Genomic DNA, 15697 nt, shown 5'->3' on the forward strand with positions numbered 1-15697 from the left:
AGCTGCTGCTGGCTCTTCCTCCTCCTCTTCCTCACACACTGTTGAGTTTGTCCTGGTGGATCATCAGGGGTGCAAAGCCTCACAGCTGATGTCTGTGAAGGTTCTCAGTCATCCAGGTCATCGTAGTCAAAGGAGCTTGCAAAGAAAAGCGTCTGGACTTCTTAAGTTACTTGAAGTAACTTTAAGTTTTAAGTTTTAAGTTACAATGTAAGCATTCAAACTGCTGTCAGACATTATCTACTGCACTCTGATCACATCACTCAGACCAGCTGCTTTCTACAAAGTCTCATCAACAACATCTTTAGAAACAAACATCAACAACCAGGAAGCAGCTTCACCTCTGATCACACACACACTCAACTCTACTCACTCACCTGGAGGATCAGCAACATTCAGGTAGATAATGCTGATGAGCCTCATAGGTTGTTTGACTCCCCAGGCAACATGACACTCATGTGTTCCAGTGTCATTACTCGTCACATCCTTCAGAATCAAAGACACGTCTCCATCCTTCATCTGTCTGTCCTGCAGATCCACCCGGTCCTTAAAAGATGGACGCTGGTTGTCTGGAACAAATTGTTCATCACGGTACAACAAAACATATTCTGTGTTTGGGTCAGCTCTGTTCCACCTTACAGCTTTGATGTTGTTGTTTGGAGCTCGACATGGCAAAGTGACATTCTTCTGTCCAGACTCAGCTGTGACGATTTTCTGGTCTGAAAGATAAAACAACACAAAGTAGAGGTTAAAGGTCAAAGTACAACTGTTCTATTCTACAGGAGCCAATTATAATGAATGCGTTTTTACCACTGAAATTTATTTCAGTACAATACAGTACAGTGCTTAATGACATAATATGCACAGGTTGTTTTTTTGTAACTGCTGCTAAGGAGCTGTTGAAGTCGCCTGTTATAAGAACTGATCAAAATGGAAGACACCTGCACACCTAAAAACTGGTTTTATTTTTATCTTTTGGCTACCATGTTGCTGTGCTGAGTGTCTCCTGTTGCAGGAGCTTTTGTGTCTTTTGCTGATTATTTATTTATTTATTTAATATTTAAATGATAGAGCTTTTAAGTTGTTACTTGTGGAGGGTTTGGGGGTTTGGGCTTAATGACAGCTACATTGTTTACACATTGGTCCACTTCTGCTCTTAGTTGATGTAGTGGCATTGAATGGAATGAAGCCGGTTATTCCTGACAGAATAAGAAGGAGATACTGGAGCTGCACTTTTATGTGTCTAAGCTGAAAACTGCACCCCTGACCCACCAAACAACGTGTCATCTTCCCACAAACAAACAAAATCAAAATGAAACCAACTATTTGGGAAGTACCATGTAAACCAGACTGATGTTTGTTCCTCTTTATCTCAGAGGGAAACACCGTTTGGTTTATAAACCTCACCTGCAGAGACAAACACGAAGACACCGAGAATCAGCAAAGTCAAGCAGAACAACGCAGTTACAGCAGACATTTCCGTGTTTTCTGTTTCTGCTGATTTGATGCTTGGTGTGTTCAAAAGGTCTGAATCCGTTGGTATTTTCAATGAAAAACAGAACCTGAGTTGAAACTGACTAATTGGGGTTAAATTTGAGGTTTAAATAAAGCTGAAACATTTGTTTTTCAGCCACTGGTTAAAACTCCACACTTTTGATGTCTCTTAAGGAAGTCGCATTAAAGTGACGTCTGTTACGCTGCGCTGTAGGACAACTAAAAGTAAGTGCATCATAACTAAAGCATTATTGGACCTTTGGAGAGTTGTTCATGTATTATTATTATTTTAATATTGCACAAGAGCCAGCATGTACAAATAATTAATCTGATTACTGTAATTACCAAATACAACTACTCAAGCAAAACTCATTTAACAAAATAAATGTACATTTCTTTTTCTTGACTGTTTTTATGCTCGTTCAGAATAAATTGATTTTGTATATTTTTTTGTGAAATCTTAAATTCATGATGTTTTGTCCTAAACTAAACTTTAAGTGATGATAAAATGTGGTCAACTGAAAATTGTCTTGTCTTCTTCCAATGGATTAAATGATTAGTAACTTATTTGAAATGATCGTCTGAGAACTGTGTTATAGACAACAAATGGAAACTGGACCTCCAGCTTTCTTAAAAGTAAAGTATGATCTTTTTTCAGTTTAACATGCTCAAAATGCTCATTTAAAATCCAGCGGGGAAATTTGATGAAAGTTGAAGAGCAGTTAAAATGTAATAAAGAGAAACAATGAAATATTAGCTCCCTGTGTCTGTGCTGAAAGTGCAACGCGTTCTCACTCCCAACGCGTAACATTTTAAACTAGATGACAAATCGTATATATATATATATTACACCCAACACGTTCCTACGTGATGACGTCGGAAAACTGAGGACATATGAGAACCGTTTGGACTCAATCTACACATGTTTGCTCTTTTCCTTAAAATCGCTTAGAAAAACACTATTTCACGTCATTACAGTGCTGGTTAAGGTGAGGAATAAGGTTATGGTTATGGCTTAGGGATTCCTCAGGAACGATTCGGGACGTGACAAAACATCGGGATGCTACGCCTCGGGAGTGAGAACGGGCTCGAAAGTGAGTATATATAGGAAACTAGTTTTGGTCATCAGATGGTCAGTGAAATATTCCTTTTTTTTTTCAATTAGCTGTGGAAATAAAATAGGAACACCTTTTATTTAAGGATGCAGAAGCCGGAGGGTGCTGAGGGTGCTGCAACACCACCTGGTGGAATTTAGAAATACTGCATGATGAGTGAGCCGTATTAAAATAAATAAATAAATACTCAAGACTTTACAAAAGGTAAGCGCTTTACACAGTAGAGTAAAAAACAGTAGAGTGCAGGACATAGGAGACCACAGTACATGTAAAAGAGGTAAAAAGGTACAGGTAAAAAGAGTAACTCAGCAAAATATGTGCAAACGAGAGAGCAGGGAAAATATTGAGATAACGATAATAATACTTTTCTGTGGGCACACTTTTTTCTCTTTTACTGCTTAAATCCCACAGCACAAAGACAAAGGCATGGTAAGTTCATAATTCATGCATGTTTAATATGGTTACTTTTTCATAATAAAGTTAAAAGTTATTTTAATAGTTGCCTTCTAAAACACTGATTTTAGTTTAAGACTGTAACATAAAGCGTAAATCCTCCACATCTTTTAGACATAAAAACTTGATTTGTATTTGTCATTTCTTTGTGAAACATTAAACCAGGCTGATTCTCTTTTTCATAGACAAACACTCTTTCTTTGGTTTCTAAATCTCTCCTCCAGACACAAAAACAAAAGCAGAAAAATGGCAAAGCTGATCAGTAAAGCAAACATTCCTCTGTTATCTCACTGTGAGAATCTAGTTTGCTTTGAGTCTTTTGGCATTTCTAGTGAGTAAGAGAATCTGAGTTTCATAAACCTGACTTCAATTAAATTCAAGGTTTAAACAAAGTCTCTGATTATGATAAAAGATCTGTCTTTGAGCTACTTGGTTGACATCCTTATAAGTGTTGAAGAAAGAGGAAGTCATGTTAGAGGGAAGTTTGGCTAACTAAATATAAATGTGCCATAACAAAATAGGGGCATTACATAACTGTAACTTAAAACACATTGAATCCATTTGATATGATGTGTTTTGGATTACCTAAAAGGCTGAAAGACATCATTTAAACTCTTATTGTTGCTCTGAAGGATTCCTGAAACCCCCTGAAAACAATATGCCCTTAAAACAACAAACCCTCCACCTGTGTGATATCATAGCAACATCTTAGCAACCACATTCCTGTCTTCTCCAGCTTTGCATACACATATTTGGCAAACATTACATTTACAAAGCAATAGGCATTGAACGTGTTTGAGTAAAACAGATAGATATGTAGAGGCAATCTCGCAACACACTCTGTGTAGTGGGAAGTTATCTGTCTGTGAATTGAGATAAACTTGGCCCAATGAATAAAAGTCAAAGCTCACAAACCTGTTGTAAAATGTCATGTACAACGTGTTTAAATAGAAGTCAAGCAAGCAGAGGCTTTCTGTAACCCTTTACACATAATACAAAAAGAAATCCTCAAGAGTGAATGTTCAAAATATATATTAACTTCAAGTAAAAAACAAACAAACCCCAGAGCATTCATCATAAATCCAGCAGGTATGATCCCATACTCATACAACATGAATACAAAAAGAACCCACTTACCATTGATTTCCTCATCACATCATCAAATTATAAGTTATGAATCGTGAAGGCTAAAAAAAACCTTAATATCAGTTGTGCAAAAGAGTTACAACCAAATTAATATATTTTACAGCATCCACTCCAACTGTCACAATCTACAGACAAAACCTTTATCAAAGTTTCACTGTTTGAATAAACTGAACCATCTGTGAGGAACAGAAACCAGTCCAGGTTAAAGCAGTGCATTCTGGGAAACTTTGAAGGCTCATATGACCATGTGGGAAATGTGGCTGCTCAAAATAAGTTTCAGCATAAAGCTAACAAAAAAAAAACAGCAGATGAGTCACTGATTATTCAAATTCAAATTTTATTTGTCACACACACACAACCATACACAGTATGACATGGGGGTGAAATGCTTGTAGCTGTACAATGCCCGACCATTAAATGACAGAAAAAAGTTTTACAGTATTTACAATTTACAGGTTACTACAAAATTTACAAATTAACTTAGAAATTTACAGTAAAGAATGTGCAAATAGCAGAAAGAGATTATAAAGATTATAAATTATAGGAAGTGTGCATAAAGAAAAACCAGAGTGCGTGTGGTGACGTGTGTGAGAGTCCAGTCTTATAGTGATGTAATGTGTTTGGGAGAGTCCAGTCCTACACCTGGTTCAGGGCCCGAACAGCCTGGGGGAAGAAGCTCCTCCTCATTCTCTCTGTTTTGGCCTTAAGGGAGCGGAAGCGCTTCCCAGACCTCAACAGTGAGAAGAGTCCATTGTTGGGATGGGAGAGGTCCATCATAATCTTCCTAGCTTTGGACTTGCACCGCTTGGTGTAGATGGACAGCAGGTCAGGGAGCTCTGATTGAATGATGCGTTCGGCTGAGCGCACCACTCTTTGCAGATCTCGTCTGTCCTGCTTGGTGTTGTTCCCAAACCAGGTGCAGATGTTTGCCGTCAGGATGCTCTCGATGGTGCAGGAGTAGAAGTTCTTGAGCACCTTCAGTGGCAGATGGAAGTCTCTAAGTCTTCTGAGGAAGAAGAGACGCTGACGGGCTTTCTTAACCAGGGAGTTGATGTGACAGGACCATGACAGGTCCTGAGTGATGTGGACACTTGGGTATTGGAAACTGTCCACTCTCTCCACTGGCGTGCCACTGATGATGAGGGGTTTGTAATTCCTCGCCTGCTTTGTAGTGAAGTCCACGATCAGCTCCTTAGTCTTACTGACGTTTAGGAGGAGGTTATTCTCCTGGCACCAGGTCTTCAGGTTCCTAATCTCCTCCAGGTAGGCCGTCTCGATGTTGTCAGAGATCAGGCCCACAACAACAGTGTCGTCAGCAAACTTGACAATGTAGGTGGTGTCTGATGTGGCTACACAGTCATAAGTGTACAGTGAGTACAGCAGGGGGCTTAAAACACAGCCCTGAGGCACTCCAGTGCTGAGTGAGATGGAGGGGGAGACTTGTTTTCCCACCCTCACTGATTGGGGTCTATTGATTGGATTACTGTGACTGTTTGTTCTGGAAAGGTCTGAAGGAATCTATGAAGTCAGTGAGTGAAGTGAGTCTCAGAAAGAATTTTTCCTTTATAAGATTATTAAATTAAAACTTTTTATTTGATATTCTGATTATTCATCAAATCCTCACCAGCTTTGTGTTGGTGGAAAACAGGTGTGTGTGTGTGAGTCAGTATCCTGGTCAAACTGGTTCGGATTTGTTGGTATGCTCAGCAAAAATGAAATAAAACCTTTTTTCCATTTTTAGTCTGTATTCATTAAATGTCTGACAGTGAAGTGATTTCCTGTTAGAGCATAGCTGCGTAGATGTTAACAATATGGTTAGCTCAGTTGCCTAAAAGCAATGAAACCACATAGTTCAACAAAATCTTAAAAACAGAAGGCTTGTTGCAGTCAGCTATTGAACCGCCAATCTTCCAATTACATGGTGACCTACACCATCTACTAAGCTGTAGCAAACCCAAAGGAATACTTGCTTTTTGCTAATTTAATTAGGACGTGATTTTGCAGTCTGTTTTAAATAAAGCATGTGGAAATTACACTATGGAATAAGTCAGTTCCTAAAGTTTTTTAATTAAACAGCTACACAGATAAGCAACACAAAACTGTGTGTTGTAAAAGGAACATGAAGTGATACAGTGACAGAGAGAGAGAGCAAACACCAATTGAGAACAACACCAAACTGTTCAAGGCCATTTAACTCAAATTACTTCACTGGTAAGCTGAAGTAAGTTTAAACGCTAGATGGCAGCAAATACAACTTTATGAAACATGACCTTTCAAGTGTCAGCTCTGAGTTGGCTCAGCAGATGAGATCCAGAAGGAAGTTCCATATGCGATACATGTTCATTGGTTTTTAGTTTAAGTACTTTAAGTGTTTGGAGATAGAGTACTAAGTGCAATACACTGAATCCTTCCCAGAAGAAGGGAAAAAAATAAATTCGTTTATCAAAATGAAGCACCCTGTAGTCCAAGTTAACTAGAAGGTTAAGTAAAAGGTTGGAATTAACTTGTTTTTTTCAGTAGAAAAAAGTCCCAGATTTGAGATTTGTAATACATATTCATTGCAAAAAAAAATTGCACTTAAGAATCTGCTGCCAATAATGTTTAGGTTATTATTATTGTTGTTATTATTATCATTTTCCTTAATATTGAAGGCTCAGCTGTTCTTTCCATGTTGTAGCTCTCCTGCAGGTTTAATGGGGTTTTTTTGTTGTTGTTTTTTCCCCCCCCCCCCCCTCCTCTTCTTCTTTTTATCTGAAGTTAAAAGATGTCTGCATTGGTTAGCCACAACCAAACCGGAACAAGTCAAATTTTCCGTCGTATAGCTTGGTGAAACCCAAAGAACCACGTGAGAAACGAAAGAGAGCAAACGGTTGTTAATTCTGCAGAGAAACACCTGTTTGCTGTGGGAACAAGAGCAAGTTATTTCTCATATTAGTCTCGTATTAGTCTCATATTTTTAATATAGATAACTGAAGTTGCTATGTCTATAAAACACATTCATATTAGCACTGATGATTTTGGGCCAGTTAAAAGTATCATTTCTGAATTTTTTGAATCATAAAAGAGTGAAAAAAATGCAACATATGCAACATAAAAAAAATCTTTGTGAGCATGCGGATGTCCTCTGGTCTAAGATGCTAGTGGTGAACCAGTTAGAGACCAGCAGCTGGACGTCAGTGGTTGGACTGGTGGACTACTTCAGTGAAGAGTAGACGACATCTGGCTCTGGTTTAAAGTCTGAACACAAACACACACAGTTCAAGCAACAGGAAACATGATTGCAAGCTTTGTAGTTTAGACTTCGATAAATTCAAAAAAACTTCAACCTGAAATCCACAGAGGTGAAAAAATTATCTCATAAACTAAACTGCATTAAATTGCATTTTAAAAGTTAAATATTTGCTTTTTGTTCAGCTAATTATTGTTGCTTATTTTGTGTCTTTCTTGCAAGATTTGGCCTCATTCAAGAATATCCTGTAATAAACTGGTGACCTCTACAAGGGAGTATCCCACCTCTCACCTTTACAGCTGGGAAAAGCTCCACCATGCAAATGACCCTGAACAGGAGAAGCAGCAAGAAACTGGGTGGATTGACGGAACTGGCAAAACATTTATTCAAAATACGGAACTAACTAGTAGAAAGTGTTTTGCTCTTCTGTGTTCATTGGGTGGGCGAGCAGTGAGACTTCGGAGAACAAAGGTGAGCAGTGGTGCACAGTGGTGAAGCAAGGCATAGGTGAGTGAAATTTGACCTAGTTAAGTGCACATAGAAAAAAAAAAGGACCTAAAATTGAACCTTGTGGTGCACCACAGCAACAGTGAGCTGTAGATGAGATGTTATCTATGTTGACCAAAAAGCTTTTCTTAAATATATGAATGAAATCAGCAGCTGATAAAAAATGTTCAGATCTACTGAGTCAAATGCTGCGGTCATGTGTGAAATATAGCAGCCATGCTTCAGTGCAGTAACAGCAGCAGATTTATTTTTAGTCTGTTAATGAGTCCTAAACTCTCATTTTCCACTGTGTGGCAAATGTTACTGAGCCTCACGTATGTAATGTTCATGGTGTAAGTAAGTACATGCAGTAAGGCTTACTAAAATATCAGGATTGAGACAATGTTATTATTGGGTTTTGGTTTGGTTATAATTTGTAACCAGTCGGAATCAGCACCTTGTTTAAAATGATTACATTTAAAGTGTCATGCTTGAAGGGGAAAATGGCTGCTTCCACTTAGCACATCTATTGTGCTATCCTGTAATTTCCACATTTCAATCTAATCTCCCTGCTTATTTCCAGCTTTTGAATGAAATCCTGATTTCATTTCTGTTTAAAGTCATTTAAGTTACATTAAATGTTTTTTTTTTCATTGACTTCACAGTTTGCTTTGCACTTTAAATGAGTAGTGCAACTTTGCAGGTAAAAAAACAAAAACAACAAAAAACATTTGTTTTCAAATTATACCAAGAAGTTTGAAATTTCAAGCTTTAGTCAAGATCTGGTTAGCTGATCTTTGCATGGAGACCAGAAAAAATGAGTCCAAAGTCAAATATAAAGAGCAGCTATACCTCTTTTCATCTTTGGTGTGATGATTATGTGTTCATAACTAACATCTTCAATTCTCCTTGCTGAAAAGATTACAGCTGGATCACCTTCTGTAGAACAAAGCAAACACAGATTACAGAAAATGCAGCAGCAACAGTGCTGTTATACGATTACACTTTACACTTAAATGTTCATTATGCAGACATTAACTTATCACTTTTGTGACTAGCAGCATGTTTTTAGAGTTTTTTTTCCCACTCCTTTAAACATCTGCTGAGAAACAGGAAATGATTGCATAGAACTGTTAGGTGATTGTGTGAAAAACAACATGCACAGCCACAAAAATGCCACCTTCTTTAAGTGCAGTCTGACACACTTCACCGCAGTGCACCAAGCAAACAAGTTCTCACAACATGAACACTGTCACTGGCCAAACCAGAACTCTCTGTGGTGAAAAGTTTCATCAACCTCAGACTACAAGAACAGACTGAATATAACAGGAAGCAGCTGCTGTGGTTTGACACAGACCTTTAAGATGACAAAAAGACCCATTGTCTTATAGTTGTCTCTTTATACACTTCATATATCCAACACATTCACCCAGATAACAACCTGTATGGGGGTCAAAACCAGAAAGCAGACACACCTGGGCTGCTTTCTGCCTTGGCTGACTTGTGGCCCTTGTTCCTCAGAACCACGTTCCAGCTTTGCTTCATGAGACGGACACAATCTCTTGTTTTAAGATTAGGCATGTTCAACCAATCTTGGCAAATGGCCGTCCCTCCCTGAGCCTGATTCTGCTGGAGGGTTCTTCCTGTTACCTAGGTCTTGCTCATAAGGCTTCATATGATTTTGGGGGGTTTCTTTCTAATATTTTTTATATTATATTTCTTGTATATCCTATATTTCATGCAACATGAAGCTCCCAGAGGCAACTATTTTTGTTACATTGGTGCTATATGAATAAAAGTGAACTGAATTGAATCTGGGCATCTCTTCAGTGATGGTAAACTTTCAGATAGATGGTATCATGCTACAGTGGGCAGCAGCTTCTTGGACAATGGACTGAAAGAGCTTAAAAATAGTGTTAGATGGTTGCAGGCAAATGGACAAGTGAACATCAGGGAGACAGGCAGTCAGTCTGAATTATAGATTCAAGACAGAAATCTTGTGACCAAGCATAGGGATATAGACGTGATGGATGTAAGGGTAATTATGATGATGCTTATATCTTAAATGTTGTTAGGTCTAAATATTTCTGAATTTCTTAGAAGCTTTCTTAGAAGAGTTTTCAAAATGTTTTATCAAAACAATTAGTTTATTTAGAGCTCAGTGACAATAAGACAGTTACAAGTTGCTGTGCCAGAAGATGTGGCCATTTTCATCAGGAAAGATCTGAGATCAGGAAGATTCTGGGTCTGTTTTCCTCTGGTCATGTTAGCTTATAATTTTCAATCAGTCTCTGTCCTTCAATACCTCTGCAAAATACCTTTATTATAACTGCTTCATCTTTTCTTCTGTTTTTGTTTTGTTTATTATGCGGAAGAATATTGGTAAACTGAGGTCTGAGTTTCTAAACAGGAGTTAGAGATGCTCATTCCTGTATCAACTTCTGTAAAAAAAATTTCTTCACTCAGTAAATCTGTCCTGGAGGTTATTTAAATACGGCTGCTTACTGGGTCAGACAGACAGCAGACATGAGACAGAGAAGAGCAGCTGTACTGCTCATCTTTGATGTGGTTTTCTTGTCTTGGATGATCATTTGTCCATAACTGGCATTTTCTGTTGTGATTTAGTTCACTTAATGTGTTTAACTATTAACTAACCCTCTTTAAATGAGTTTAAAAATGTTTAAAATGTTTGATTGTTTTTTTTAATCAAAAACAGGAAACGGTACAAATGCAGAGGTGTTAGCTTCTGTTAACCACAGACAACAAACACAGAGACCAGCACACAAAGAACATTGCTTAGTAAGCACAGAGTGAGAGTTTACAGGGTTAACCAACTAAACTTAATCAAGATGCTTGAGGTATTAAATTAAACAAATCACATTTTTAAGATGTATTGTTAATATAGCTACATTTAATCTGTTTAAACGATAGTAGACCAAACTACAAGATGTTAACCTAGCTTGTGGTGCTGCTATCATATGTTTTGATTTCCTCGGACAACCCCCAAAGGGAATTTTTTTTATTTTAAGCTTTAACTGAACCTTTCGATTGCCAAGCGACTGCGTAAACTACAAAACTAAAGAGCCACTGGGCTTTAATTAATACTCATACATGCAATATTAGGGATGTAGCCTCTTTGACTGACATGTGGCTCAGGACAAAAGTGGCCAAACTGCTAGCTGTGTAATAGGTTTCACCTCAGCTAATTGGAGTCCCTGAACTTGACTTGAACCTGGACTGTGTTTGTAATGTTGGAGCTTCAACAGTTAAATTTTCACTCACCAGTTTTCATTTTAAAACTTTAATATATGCTATTTAACAAGCAGTGTATTACAGTATATTGACAAATCTCCTGGGAATTTAAAAGTGTCAGGCCTGTTTTTAGTTTCTAAATCATATTTGTACATACACAACCAATATTACTTCTGTTTGGCTGTTGTTGATGATTTGATATTGTCATATCTCTGTGCATGTTCTCATCTTCTGCAGGTTCACTGTGATCTTATGAAATGTTTAAAAGTTAACAGTGAAATATGTTATTTTAAAGAGTCAATATATATATGTGTGTGTGTATATATATATATATATATATATATATATATATATATATATATATATATATATATATATATATATATATATATATATATATATATATAATGTAAATAATGTATATAAATAGATATGAATATTTATTTTACACAACTCACACATGTAAAATTCAGTTATACAAGTCTCACCTTCTGGTTTCCTGTGAACACATCGTCTCACCAGCAGAACCAGTAACACCAGTAGAACCACAACACAGACTGATCCAACACATGACAACACAGAGAGAACAGGAGGAGAGAGTGATGGTGGAGGTGTAGATGTAGGTGGAGGTGCGGTGGTGTGTTCCCCTAAAATAAAGCAAACACAGTCATGAAGTTGTCGTCACATTGTGAATGTTGAAAGCTGCAGAAACACAGACAGGTGAGTGTGTCACCTGTGACAGTGATCCAGCTGGATGGAGACTCTACATGACCGCTGATGTCACACTTGTAGAGGCCTTCATCAGACCTGGAAACATGCTGGATGGTCATGTGACCTGTAGGCTCCTCCCTGATGAGGGAGCCATCTTTATAGAAAGCAGCTGGGAGGTTGGAGGGAGTGGTCTTTGTTTTACAGAGCAGAGTGACGTCATCTCCCTCCATCACAGGGAGGACAGGACTCTGCAGGATCACTGATCCACCTCAACACAGAGACAAACTACAGCATTTCATCCATTTACACACAGCTTCATCAACACTAACTCCACACACTCAGCTTACCAGTGACTGTCAGGTTAACCATGTTACTGATGGGACCCTCTCTGGACTCACACCAGTAAACTCCACTGTCATGAAGCATCATAGAGGTGTTACATGAAGAACCAGCTGGTTTTCCCCATGTACTTCCACACTGAGACCTCTGTTGTTTGCTTGTGTTTCTCCTCAGAGTCCATCCAGCAGAGCTGTCGTCCTCCTCACAGCTCAGAGACACAAAGTCTCCTTTAAAGAACTGAGAGCTGCTGGGACTCACAGTCAGACGAGCTGTGAGGGTTACAATGAAAAACTGATGATCTGTTAGACTTTACATTGTGAAACATGAACTTTATCAGGTCATATCAGTGAACATTTATCAGGTTTAAACTGTGACAGAAGAAGGTTACTGACCTTGGTTTGTTGTGCAGCTCAGCAGTGAGATCAGAACTAAAGAGAAATGACACTCAGGTTGATTAACATAAATCCCCACAAACAGCACTCTCTGCCAATTGAGTGTATTTTAAACATTTTTTGCCTTACAAAGGATCAATTCACTCTTAAATTTCATTCAGATCGATTTGATTGTGTTCATTTGTAATGCAATTATGCTGAGAAACCCCCAAAATCAGACAACTCCTTCTGACCAAGCACTTTGGAAAACACTGAGAAAGGAAATAAATTTATAAGAAAAATCAAGAGAACTAGGATCAGGGAGTTGTGGAAATGAGGACAAATTAAAAGAAATGGCATAAAACAGATCTAAACTGTCATGGCCCCTGGCCAGCCTTCCTTTAAGTAAATTAAAGTGTGGCAAAATTTGGTTGACTGGGAACCTGTGGTTTGCACGTCCAGGGAAAGGGATCAATCAATGGCTGATTGGGCACACCGGCATTTTTAAAATGCTGAAGAACATTCACGGGCTGCTGTTTTGAATTCAGTGTGCAGCCTGTGCTCTATGTTTCTCTATGTGAACCTTGCTTTTAAAACCTTGCCTAGACTGTAATATTCTCTCGAGTAATGTTAGTTGTGTTGCAGCCTGTGAGGCTAGTTTTGATTTATACAGGTTAGGCCTTACTCGAGCAAGGTGTTTTTGAATTAATTGTTTGTGTGTTTAATTTAATTTTGTAATTGTAAACCTTTTACAGTCCCACATGTGGGGAATTTTGTAGTCCTCTGCATTTAACTCATTCACTCAGCGAGCAGTGTGTAGAGACGGTTATTTGCTCAAGAGTAGCTCAGGGTAGCGGTTCGGTGGATTATTATCATTATGTTTACAGCGAGTATACACAAAACATGCTGTACTGTGTTTGAGGTGAACACAAAGAACAACTCCACACAAACAGCTGACCAACACACAAACTCATCTCTCATTTTATTTTTGTTTCCAGCAACATGTTTCAATAAAGTTTGGACAAGAAAACACTGAAAATCCATTTTCATAACCGCTTGTTCAAATTTGTTGATACCATCAACGTATTCATACATTTTGGACTTTTTGTGACTTTTCATGAAAAGTCCAAAACTCCAGTTTTTATACAGAAAAAACAACATAGTCAGAGTCAGTTCAGACCTGCAGTTGGTCCTCGTGGTGTTTGAACTTGAATTCAGCCTGATTTGTTTTTCATGTCTTCTCCTCCATCATCAGTTATCAGGAGAGCAGACAGTCAAAGTACAAGAATTCAAACAAACACAGAGATTCTACTTACAGAGCAGACACAGCACAGATGTTTCCTTCATCGTCCTTCTCACTCATTTGAGCTTTTTTTCATTTCTGTCACTGACACCAAGTAAAGCCCGCCCTCTTCCTCTGAGCAACAGCTTTCTATTGGTTTAAATAGAGTTAGTGGGGTACTGAGTTTTTTCTCTCTCTACTTTTTAACAGTTAAAATAATTTAAAAATATATCCAAAGGCACAGCGTAACACTGCAATTTCACTTTAGAAACAAACAAAAAAAAGAATCTCAACTCACAATTCTGTTCTTTCAAACTGTGACACAAACATACATACAAGAACTTAAGGATGGATGTATAAAAAACGTGTAAGCACTATTTTAACATAATCTAAATTTGGCCAGTGAGATTACAATCCATGTCTATGATGCCCACAAACATCCTAGACATTAGTTCATTGAATAAATCAAATCTCCTCTGCTCTCAGTGATCTGTAGTTTGGTTGATGAACAAATCCATGTCCATGTAGTGGACGTCCCCCTCAGTGAGAGAGGCAGATATGAGCTGAAACACAGGAATCAAACCAGGGACGCTGCTGTTATGGAGCTGAACTGGAACCATTCAGACACTGAGGCCCTCTGAACACATTTTAATTACAGCTGTGCAGAGACACACTGATGACTGACTGGAACACTATGATTCACATTTACATGAACACCATCCTCACACATGGTTTATATTTGGCCACTAGAGGGAGATGTTGGACTTTACATACTAACATGGAAACAAGCAGCTCATCAGTGATAATCGAGCAGGAACATCACACTGAGCATTTCCATAATAAACTTGTGTTTACTTGAATTAAATGGAGCCCAGCTCTCATAGGGGCAGAGGCGAGAACATCCTGGGAGGTGACCAGTCAATTGCTGGGCTAACACAGAGAGACAGACAACCATTCACACCTATGGCCCCACTAACTGCATATCTTTGGACTGAGGAGTACCTGGACACAACCCACACAAACACTGGGACTCTGACTTCTGCTACAACTCTGAATTATGCCACATTCAGAAGTTTGCGGATGACACAGCCATCATGGGGTGTATCTGGGATGATCAGGAAGAGGAGTACAGAAGTCTGGTGAGGAACTTTGTCGCATGGAGTCACACAAACCACCTGCCACTCAACACCTCAAAGACTAAGGAACTGGTTGTGGACTTCGGGAGGTCCAGAGAAGGTCCACTGCCGGTTCAGATAGAGGGGGAGGAGGTGGAGGTGGTCAACAAGTACAAATACCTCGGGCTGTGGGTGGACAATAAACTGGACTGGTCATGCAACACAGAGCACCTGTATAAAAAAGCCCAAAGCCGACTGTACTTCCTCAGGAGGCTGAGGTCTTTTAACATCTGCAGGAAGCTCCTGAGGATGTTTTACCAGTCGGTGGTTGCTGGAGTCCTTTTCTATGCTGTGGTGTGCTGGGGGAGCAGCACAGCAAAGAAGGACTCATCCAGGCTGGAGAAACTGATCAGGAAGGCTGGCTCTGTGGTCGGCATGAAGCTGGACACTCTGGTGACAGTGGCAGAGAAAAGGACATTAAAGAAACTGCTGGACATTATGAACAATGCTGGGCATCCTCTGCACACGGCCATAAACAACCAGAAGAGTCTGTTCAGTGACAGGTTGCTTCTCCCCAAGACAAGAACTAACAGACTTAAAAACTCCTTTGTCCCACACGCCATCAGACTGTTGAACTCCTCTCTGGAGGGGAGAGGGAGGGGAAACAGGAGGACAAAGGAGGGGGGAACAACTAAGCTGTAGCCTCT

The 15697-nt window shown here is 38.9% G+C and overlaps 1 protein-coding gene and 1 long non-coding RNA gene across 4 annotated transcripts in view; both read right to left on the reverse strand.

Moving 5' to 3' along the window:
- Positions 1–291: 291 nt before the first annotated feature.
- Positions 292–15697, reverse strand: part of LOC120716467 (junctional adhesion molecule B-like) — a 204853-nt gene continuing 189447 nt past the window's right edge. Inside the window, exon 4 of one of the 3 annotated variants that reach the window (XM_040004005.1) lies at positions 292–338. Coding sequence is in view for 2 of the 3 variants with exons in the window: in XM_040004004.1 (XP_039859938.1) it covers positions 367–716 (350 nt within the window). In the remaining variant the exon portion in view is untranslated. Of the gene's footprint in view, positions 717–15697 lie in introns of all 3 variants that reach the window. The other 2 variants (XM_040004004.1, XM_040004002.1) reach the window with 2 other exon arrangements.
- LOC120716498 lies at positions 6839–11790 on the reverse strand. The gene is made up of 4 exons (XR_005691948.1): positions 11661–11790; positions 11344–11421; positions 8773–8859; positions 6839–7442 (listed from the first exon to the last, which is right to left on the reverse strand). It is a non-coding gene; the product is annotated as an uncharacterized LOC120716498 (long non-coding RNA).

The sequence above is a fragment of the Simochromis diagramma genome, unplaced genomic scaffold (assembly GCF_900408965.1).
Source record: "Simochromis diagramma unplaced genomic scaffold, fSimDia1.1 OVJJ01000776.1, whole genome shotgun sequence".
In the NCBI taxonomy this organism is placed as follows: Eukaryota; Metazoa; Chordata; class Actinopteri; order Cichliformes; family Cichlidae; genus Simochromis; species Simochromis diagramma.